Source organism: Phallusia mammillata, chromosome 3 (genome assembly GCF_965637545.1).
Source record: "Phallusia mammillata chromosome 3, kaPhaMamm4.hap1.1, whole genome shotgun sequence".
In the NCBI taxonomy this organism is placed as follows: Eukaryota; Metazoa; Chordata; class Ascidiacea; order Phlebobranchia; family Ascidiidae; genus Phallusia; species Phallusia mammillata.
In genome coordinates this window covers 22,251,405-22,261,053 of record NC_137254.1, presented here as the reverse complement: position 1 = coordinate 22,261,053, position 9,649 = coordinate 22,251,405, and the positions used below count along the sequence as shown (strand labels likewise).

General features: G+C 37.2%; 3 protein-coding genes across 3 annotated transcripts; all 3 read left to right on the top strand.

The window, feature by feature from the left end:
• Window positions 1-2,476, top strand: LOC145218699 (uncharacterized). The gene is made up of 3 exons (XM_080086106.1): window positions 1-1,258; window positions 1,371-1,568; window positions 1,702-2,476. The coding sequence occupies exons 1-3, from the start codon at window positions 1,101-1,103 to the stop codon at window positions 1,907-1,909; spliced, it is 564 nt and encodes a 187-aa protein (XP_079942232.1). The 5' UTR covers window positions 1-1,100; the 3' UTR covers window positions 1,910-2,476.
• A 1,283-nt stretch (window positions 2,477-3,759) lies between these two features.
• Window positions 3,760-4,676, top strand: LOC145219844 (interleukin-17C-like). The gene is made up of 3 exons (XM_080087151.1): window positions 3,760-3,866; window positions 3,964-4,173; window positions 4,463-4,676. Exons 1-3 carry the CDS (start codon window positions 3,760-3,762, stop codon window positions 4,674-4,676), a joined length of 531 nt encoding a protein of 176 aa, XP_079943277.1.
• Window positions 4,677-7,024: 2,348 nt separating this feature from the next.
• LOC145218781 (interleukin-17D-like) lies at window positions 7,025-9,119 on the top strand. The gene is made up of 3 exons (XM_080086183.1): window positions 7,025-7,564; window positions 7,819-8,040; window positions 8,652-9,119. The coding sequence occupies exons 1-3, from the start codon at window positions 7,434-7,436 to the stop codon at window positions 8,863-8,865; spliced, it is 567 nt and encodes a 188-aa protein (XP_079942309.1). The 5' UTR covers window positions 7,025-7,433; the 3' UTR covers window positions 8,866-9,119.
• The last annotated feature ends 530 nt before the right edge of the window (window positions 9,120-9,649 follow it).

Sequence of the window (9,649 nt, the reverse complement as noted above, 5' to 3'; positions counted from 1 at the left end):
TTTTTGTTTCTTCACTGGCGTGTGATTGGTCAATTTTCGATATTTTTCCGTGACGTTGTTTTATTCTGTTCACGCAGCGATTCAAGGCGGAGAGCTATCCGAAAGTAATTAGCTCGAAAAAATTATCGCAAACTGGCGACCTGGCCTCGAGTCATTTCTGTGCGCAAACGTCACGTGGTACGCCGCTGACGTAATCAAACACAATTATCACAAAAGCGAAAATTAAACGAAAGCGACGAATATGATTTGTGACGCCCAAAGAAACTAAACAAAATAAATTTGACCTAATTTTTTGTGTGTTTTCATCTAATGTGCGTGGTTACAATGACTGGTCTCATGAAAGCACCAACCAACGGGTGAATCCCCTTAAATAAATCTCTTGCTTGACGTCACGAAAGCTTGCGGCGCCTGAATTGCGCCCCAATTGAAAGCAAGTGCGCTGGCTCGGTTCCAAAACTTGCAAACCTTCGACGTCACACAAATGCATTAATGACGTCAAGAATAAGTTTTGCACGAGCGGCTGCGCAGGGAAAGTGCGTAAATTAAACTGAATAATTGTGCAATCCCTACACGAGGAACATGAAATAGAAACCTCTGGCAACCAAGGGTTTTTATGTTATTAAGAGCCAAAGTTAATGTTGTAAATGAGAAATGTGCCGATTAACACCGCGCGCCACAGGGAATAAAAATTATACGACGTAAAAAATGGCTAACGCTTAAAGCGAAAAAGCGTGCCACCACGCAAAAACGTCACCTTCAGACAAACAATGTAGCCTAGCGCATGACGTAACATGACTCGAGCGCAGAACATAACGTTCAGTTCAGTAGGAAACGAAGAGAGCGTGTATGCGTCAAGCAGCAGTGTTGGTAGCTGGCAAGTAGCAACCGAAATTTACCAGTTTATTTCTCGAGGGATAATTTTTGAGGGGAAAAAATTTTCATCAGCAGCGGTATATAATGGCTGCAAGATCAGATATTCATCATTCACTTCAACAATTACGAAGAATACATATTACTAAAGAGAGTCGGATAAAAGTAAGAGTCACACTTACAGAAGATTTAAAAAGGTTTTAAAAAAGAATTCAGGAATAAACAGCAAGATGGCGTCCCTAAGAAATCTTATCGGACTTATTTGTTTGACCTTGACCGTTTTCAACCTGGCTGCGTCAAGGCCAAATCCAGAACGCCGCTCAGTCGGCGATGCTTATTTAGAGGACGTGCGCAAAGATTACGAGTGTGACCATGCCACAATCAATAAGTAAGTTTTTAAAATAACGTTTTCATATATTGCTGTAAAAAAATTATAATTTTGTTTGGAGTTAGGCAAACTGAAGTTTCGCTGAAGTTTAATTATTTTTTTGCCTTTACAGGACTGAGTGTGATCAAATCATGAGCAATGCTCTTTTGGTTGAATCGCACAGCCGGTTGAAGCGAATGGCTAATTCAGATGATAAAGAGGCTACATCTTGTCCTAATTTCAATGACACCTATCTTGACAGGCATGATTTGGATGCCGGTCAGCGCAGCTTATCACCTTTCACCCACACTGTTCACAACGACGCTAACAGGTTCGTAGATTCATTAATTTGCAATAAGTTTCCCTAAGAACGATAGTGTCTAATAATGTTAAAAACATGTTGCACAATTTTGAAAAAGTTCATATTATATTTTCATGTATTAATGTTGTATTTTCGTTTATAGAATTCCGCGTTACATTGCACAAGCCAGATGCCTGTGCAAAGGGTGCATAAGCCCCAAAACTCTACGAGAGGTACGGTCACTTAAATCAGAGCCAATCACTGTCCAAGTAACGGTGTACAGACGAGGAGCAGGCGGCAAATGGAAACAAAGCAAGGCTAACATCACTGTTGGATGCACTTGCACTTTCCCTGCTAGATCAAGCCGATAGCTGTACCACTGACTGTATGCGTGTATCGAACAAATTTTTATTGTTTTTTTCTATATTTTATACGTTTTTTTTAATAAGAGTTATTTTATACAAAACAATATATACGAAAATTTATTTAATTAAGGTGCTGGGCAATACGAAACTATTCATATTTGCACTGAACATTTCTGTCCGTATGCCACACAAAACCTTTTCGTTGCCATATAACAATCATATACAGCAGCCAAGCCATTCATTACTGCCTGTTATACATTGTCTACAAAACAACTAAAGCAATCCTAAAATATGTCAAAATCTACTTACTAATTTACTAAGAATAACATTTTGTGTATTGCGAACTACATGCTTTTTCGACATCCCGTGTTTTATCTTCAACAATATATTTATTAAGATTGACATATTCGCACATATATATTTATACTGTTGTTGTTTTTCTTTCTTCACGCTTGTTTCAGCATTTGTTTGTTATACGTTTATGATGTATTTGCAAAGTTGCAGATACATGCGCAAAGTGTGAAACCCTTATTTATTACCCTTCTTTACTAATATATATTTATGGCAATAAAAAGCAAAGCATATAACGACTTGTCGGTGAACAAAATGTGGTGAATGCTCTTTTGGGGAATTTGAAAACGTTTTCGGAGAAATCGAAATTGCAACAGAGTTTTACAAGAAAAGTGGGGATTTCCCTATTTCGACACAACTTAGCTCGTAGACTGTAGCGCAGGCCGCACTTCGAAGAGGAAACAAAAAAGTATCACTTTCATGGAAAGCAAAAACAACACGCGATTAATGATGCGTGTTGTGGCCGTCACGTGCTCAGCTCTCCGGGTTATTTTTAGCACGTGATGTCAACCGCCAATCACGGTTTAGCCTCGGCTTTCTTGAAGTGATGTCATTCAAATTCCCCTGACCCACATTCTCCCGGCGCATTGCACAAGTTTTTGGCGGGAAATTTTACCGGTGGGGACTGGACAAATCTCCAAAGTTAGTTGCCTTGACGATCTCGGGTTCTAACCGTTCCTTGTTGCGGGTCATGAGATTAGAACCAAGAAATAAGCTTTACGTGGTTAAACATGTTTAAAAGTGAAACCCCGATAAAGTTCACCAAACGTCATGCGAGTGAATAAAAAAAGAGTTCATGGTTCGATTCCGTTTTTATCAACGCGCCACTCTGGGGCGATCTGCTTTAAACACAAGTTGAGAAATACGTGGTTTATGACTCAACAATGTTTACCAACATATTCTATGTTACGGACCAATCCTAATGCGTGTTATCGTTTCATTCATTAAATTGCTATTAATAGAACCATGTGACCAATGCGGAAACAGAGTAAGGCCTGTGACTTTCAACGCAAAGTCAGTTCTAACTGTTTATTGTACAAAAAGACTGAGGCAAAATACACGGTTTGTTTCGTGATGCATCTAATCCATGGTAATTTATTTGCAACTGTCGTTTGGTGATGATATTTAACGTTTATTTGCATGATAACAAACCCAGCTACTAGGCTCGCGTCATTGTGTTACAGCGCCACTTACCGGAACTGTCGGCTTTCCAAAAAAATTCCACTCCTTTGCTGGTATTTGCGTAATAATTCTAATTCCTTGGATTTTTAGATGGAACTTTACAACCTTACTACAAAGCGGAATTGTTTCGTTTCTGAAGCTTTCAATTTCGGTATAAAATGGAGCAACTTTGTCACGAATAAAACATACGCATCTTGAAGTCCTACAAAGTCGAAAGAAAATAGTTTTTCTGATCCTATAATAATTAGCACAACTTCTAAACAAAGATAATGGTAGATGTCAATAAACTTTTAGTTTTTTTGGTCGTTATATTTTTTGTTATGATGGGTCTTGTGGCTTTGGAGCAAACTAGTAAACGTCGCTCTGGTGAGGAGAAAGTTCGCGAAGAAGTGAGAAAAGATTATGAGTGTGACAATAGAAATCTTAACAGGTAATGTACACCACGTGATGTCAAGGTCTTTTTCTTCAAGAAAATACACTAAGTCTAGGTTGAAATTGACAAGGTTGTGTTTTATTTGGTTTTACAGTACGGATTGTCTTGAAATCATGAACAATTCAATTTTGGCCGCTTCCCATATGAGACTCATGCAATCTGCTCCAGAGGCTTTGCGCAATGCTGTTAACAAGAAAATAAAATGCCCAAGTTTTCGACACGGCTACCTACTGAATCCACATTTAACTAATGGAGAGCGAAGTTTATCACCTTACGAGAATGTGGTCGACTATGATTCCAACAGGTATACACTAACTTGACTATTTGCAAGGTTTATAACTAATTGCATTGTGGCATGAAGCATTTTGGGTTGTTCTATTCACTATGCGTTAAGTTTTACCAAACAGAATATAGTACAGAATATAGCTTAGCCTATATATACCAATAACAAGAAGACCACTGGAGGTCATGTCACGGTTTACATATAAAAGGTGCAAATTCTTAATCAAATATAAAACTGCAACCATTTTTTTATTAAGCCCCTCTCCGCAATGCAAGGTCTAGTGTTCTTACTATCAATTTGTATTTTGTAGGATTCCGCGATACATTTCACAAGCAGAATGTCTTTGCAAGGGTTGCATCAACCCGATGACTTTAAGGGAAACAAAAATGCTGAAATCTGTCAAGCTTACAGTAAAAGTCATGGTATTTAAACGAAACATAAACAACGTTTTTGTACCAGAGATCATCGACATAACAGTTGGGTGTACTTGCATTATTGAGAAACGAAAACAGCCTCAGTCGTAACACCTTTGCCCAACTATCTTTTTTTTAAAAGTATACCAAAACAGTTTTATTTGTAAATCATCATTTTCTATCTTTTTATGCTTAGTACTTTTTTATTAATTTTGCAGTTTTGAATAAAAAATTCGTGTCTTACGTTGGGTTGTGCAAGCGTTAGTTTTGCAAAACTTTTAGTAACCAACACAACGCCCTTTTGACAGTGCAGCGTATTTAGAACCAATCGTGCACGTGAGATTTACTTTCGGGGCATTTCAAATCGTGTTCAAATTAATAGCTTTATGCCAAAACCCAGTTGCGTCGTGAGGTAAAGTATCGGAATTGGGTTTTCCCTAAGACAACCTAACCTCAACCCATAATCTTCTAAAAAACGTGGAAAAGTTTCAATTTCAATTCAAGCAAAATTGCCAATCGAAAGAAGTGACAGTAGAGTCACGTTTAACATTCCCAGAACGTGGTTTATTATTAGCACCAAGCTGGCATGATTATTCAGGAAATGCCTTTAGAGAGATCGTACGTCTAATGTCCAATCTATCTTGGTTACAAGACCCCACAAGACATTGCACTCTGTTTGACCCGTTTAAAATTAACTCGGTATCTGAGACAGTAACAAGTGCAACTGTTTGCTTTTTATAAACCCAGAACGATATTTCAGGAACAACGTCAAATTTTAGGCAACAACGTCACAGTATGTAAACAATCTAACATTTAAGGAAGCCCTGCTTTTTCAAACTTTGAACCCTGGACAATCTAAAGATGATTTTGTCTGTTAACATTTAAGGAAGCCCTGCTTTTTCAAACTTTGAACCCTGGACAATCTAAAGATGATTTTGTCTGGTTCTGGTCGACCGAATCAGACATGTTGGCTTGATTGGTGCACACTGTGTTAAAATAAGCAAAGTAAAGAATAAATACTTTCGTTGTCACAAATACGACTGACATATTTAGAGCCAACTTTTTTGAACTTCCATGGCTTTAGATACAAACACAAACAAAACAATTATTTGCTGAATCAAAAAAGGCCGGATTTGCAATATTACATGTGATAGCATGGGTGAGGAAAAAAGAGCACAAATCTAAACATTTTTGTGGTCATTTGTACGACAAACCCTATATACATGACATGAAACAGTTTGTAATGCAACAGCCAATATCCTTTGTTGTTAAGTTTGTATTAGTGCTTGTTTACAACAGTGGTCCGGAAATTTGGGTCGCAAGTGCTTAAACTTTAATTCGCAAAAATTCCAAACGTGTTTTTGTAACGAACACTTTTCTTCGTGTTTTCTGTTTGCAGAAGTACATGAAAGTAAACATGCGACTCGATGTACACCAAGTAAATCTGTTTACTTTCTTAGGGATTTTCGCTTTGTTGGTTTGTTGTAGCTCAATGGTTTTGCCAATCCTGATTTATTATATTACTGTTGTACTCTAACTTTCATAATGCGCACCTGCTGTATAGCAGTGCTATTAAACTTTATTAGTCACAAGGAACCCTTAGGGTATTTTGTCAAATTTTGCGGGAACCACCAAATAATAATGTTAAAAACATAGCATAATACAAACAGGCTACATACAAGAATGAAACCTGCATTTTTTCACCGACACACCCGAGCACATAATTATAGTTGACAATTCGTCGGAGAGTAACAAGACTGGGTTTATTACGTCACAATTGGGCAACATTGCAATCGTGACTCCAGACTAGAATGTTAGAGAAGGTTAACCATGCTATGCAGGGGAGCTATACTGTTTGCATCAATAATGTCATGAAGCATTTGTTTGAATTGCTACTACAAACCCTAAAAAACCTCGGTTGAAGAGCCCTGCTGAAACGCTTGCAGTAGAGCAGGAGTGGCATCTGTGAAAGTTTTAGTTTTTGTTAAACTTAGAACACCGACAAATTTCACAAAGGAAAATAAAGTGATCTGATTTAGTTGCTTTTATGTAGTTTGGGTCATAAGACGTTGGATGTTAATTTGTGTGGGTAGAACCATTTGTGTGGGTCGCGCCGGCTATTTGCAGATCTACGGTGTAGAACACCCCTTTCTCCTAAAGTAAAAACATCAGATAGTAAACACACAAAAAGACACTTTTGACTTGTCTTCTAAAAGCCGACCGTTGTCGTAAAATAATGTCGTTTTATTAACTTTAAATCATACTTGTGTTTTTATTTTAGAATAGATAAAATAGAATCAATAACAGTATATGTATGCCAGATATATAAATTCTAAACAATGCGATTAATTATTGCGCTATTTTCTTGTAGGCAAATATAGTCGCGCCAGTGAAAATAGAACAATTGAAAATCGGTAGGTGACATTAAGTGTTGTTGTATTTAGTCATAGTGCTAACCCCGGTAACGATGTGAATATATTTAACTCGCAGTAAGGGTATCCTTTTACACCAGAATTTCTGAATACGGTTTAGAATGGTATACAATACGTTCATGCTCCTCTTGCATTCACACGCCACGGGAAATTTGAATATAAATGTATTATAGGAACTTGCGCTACAAATACCCTCTCCTAGGTCGAAATCGGAAAAAGGGAGATTTGAAACAGCGAACAGGCGAAAGATAGACGCACGCATTTACACTTTACTACATCATCGCGAACCTTGGTATGTCTTCTGAATGGCGCAATTGCTTTACAACCCCCACGCAATTCCCATGACTCTGATATAAAGTAAGACGGAACTTGGCAGTATATAAACAGCAGTGAGGGATGCCAATTTGGACAGTCGACATTTCGGAGAGGTCTTGAGATGGACAAGTTGACAATTTCAATGCTTTTGTTTTTGCTGCTTACGGCCATGGCAACGAGCAATCGCAGACGCAGAGGAACGGCAGAGATACGTAAACAATACAAATGCCTTGTGCCAGAAATCGTTAACCGGTATGTAGATACATAAACAGTTGTTAAAACGGTAATAAAGGCAAGTTAATAACACGTACAGTGTGTCTTTTCAAATAGTTTTGTATATCTTTTTGCGCATGTCAAAAAGTTGCTAAGTTTTAATAAGATCTTTTTAAATAGTTGTATTTCGTGGGTCTGTTGAAAATATTCAGTTTTAACTACTTCTGGTTTCGTTTTACGTTGTGCTTACCCCAATTTGAGGAACCTTAACCTACATAACAATTTTCCTACAGAACTGAATGTGAACATCTAATGGCGAATCCATTGCTCGAGGCTTTCCGGAAATCTTTGGCTCTTGTCACTGAAAGCGTTTTGCGAAAAGCTCAAAAACGGTCGCGAAAAGGCCAACGTTACAATTGCCCTTCCAACGGTCTGCAACATTTCAACGCAAGTTTTCCTGCAGGGCAAAGAAGCCTTTCTCCATACCATGACACCATCGATTACAACAAACGCAGGTACTACAGGCACTTCCTCATGCTTTTAATACTTCCCGTTTTAGGTTCAAATCAGGTAACTGCTTATCGAAACCTAGTTGATTCTGAATAGCTAAACTATGCGGGAAGTTAGTTTCATAGAAAACACTACCCACACATACGAAATACGCAAATGTAATTCAACGTTAAACATTATCAAAACCGAAACGCAGGTTTTCATTCCTTAATTGAAATTATAACCGACACCTACCTACATCGAAACTCGATCGTTTTCTGTACGGTTAACCTTTATGGAAATTAATATGTAAGATTTATTCTTTCATTTGACTCACACCATCGAAAATTCAAAGTATTTTTGTACACGAGAAAAAAGGTACAAAATATGTCAATTCTAGTTGCTGTTTAAAAAAGCAAACTTTGTCGTTTTACGCTTAAAGATTGTATAAACGTAAAAGCACAACTAAAGTATACTCTGTATTCATTCTAAATACGTTCCATTTACAACTGTTACATATGTATCTACAATCGTATCAAATGCCTTGTTAGATATTTACACCGGTTGGTTTTTTATCTACCAAACGCCAATATGGCAACAAAGAAATAGGCTAATCAGGGCTTTATTTTTTCTGCAGGATACCGAGTTATATCATAGAAAAAAGATGCCTCTGCCGTGGGTGCATTAACCCCGAGACTGAAAAGGAAACCAGAACATTAAAGTCTGTTCCTCTTTCTGTGTCTGTAGAAGTATTTCGCAAACGTCGTGGTTCGAGAAGTTATGTTAAAGAAACCGTACAAGTTTCAGTTGGCTGTACATGCGTGATACCAATTTTGAAGCATCAAAAGTAATAGCTGCTAAAACGTTTTTTTTTTCTAAGGTACGACATCAAAAATCTGCGTTTATGTTTATTGTGTTTCAAATCTTCAGTATAAATATTTTTATCGTGTAAAGTTTTATGTTTTGTACAAAAACAAAAAGGGGCACACTGTATATTTATACATCCCTGTTATATTTTTGCTGCTATTTTTTACGACGTGCAATACATATCTGCCGAATTTTTCAATTTTTTTCTGTGAATGTTCATTTCTGTAATAAACCCACGCAAAAAATCATCGTTTTCATTAAGACATTTAGAACAATTTAACCTGTAACTAAAGGCAAACGAAAAAAGATGTTAACAAAACATTTGACGTAACAGGTAAATACAAAATAAAGAAGCATTCAGACAGTGCACGTTGTTTTGACCTATAAGGTCTCATCAGTGCAGCTCAAAACAGTGTGCACTGTCTGCAGCTTATCATTTATCGGATTGATGTTTTTACAGAGAAGCATTCATTTTTAAACTACAAATTTGCACAAAGAATTGCCCACAACTATTCTTCTTTTTGATTATCTTTGAAAATATAACTGAACACTGCTTCAGTTGCACGGTTGGGACAAAATATTTCCATCAAACAGAAGATAGCTACAACGTAGCACATAGCAATTACCACAATGGCTGTCGTGGTTACAATGTTACTTATTTTCTTTAACTGGCTTGGTTCTGATAAATCTGAAAAAAAGTGGTACCGCATGACTATTTAGTATGTAACTAAAAGTGTCACAACATTTAATTTTGAACTCGTGAGGTTA

Coding starts and splice junctions, on each gene's coding strand:
- LOC145218699 (XM_080086106.1), top strand. CDS start 1,101: ATGGCGTCCCTAAGAAATCTTATCGGACTTATTTGTTTGACCTTGACC. Junction 1,259..1,370: donor GACCATGCCACAATCAATAA/GTAAGTTTTTAA, acceptor TTGCCTTTACAG/GACTGAGTGTGATCAAATCA. Junction 1,569..1,701: donor GTTCACAACGACGCTAACAG/GTTCGTAGATTC, acceptor TTTCGTTTATAG/AATTCCGCGTTACATTGCAC.
- LOC145219844 (XM_080087151.1), top strand. CDS start 3,760: ATGGGTCTTGTGGCTTTGGAGCAAACTAGTAAACGTCGCTCTGGTGAG. Junction 3,867..3,963: donor GACAATAGAAATCTTAACAG/GTAATGTACACC, acceptor TTGGTTTTACAG/TACGGATTGTCTTGAAATCA. Junction 4,174..4,462: donor GTCGACTATGATTCCAACAG/GTATACACTAAC, acceptor TGTATTTTGTAG/GATTCCGCGATACATTTCAC.
- LOC145218781 (XM_080086183.1), top strand. CDS start 7,434: ATGGACAAGTTGACAATTTCAATGCTTTTGTTTTTGCTGCTTACGGCC. Junction 7,565..7,818: donor GTGCCAGAAATCGTTAACCG/GTATGTAGATAC, acceptor ATTTTCCTACAG/AACTGAATGTGAACATCTAA. Junction 8,041..8,651: donor ATCGATTACAACAAACGCAG/GTACTACAGGCA, acceptor TTTTTTCTGCAG/GATACCGAGTTATATCATAG.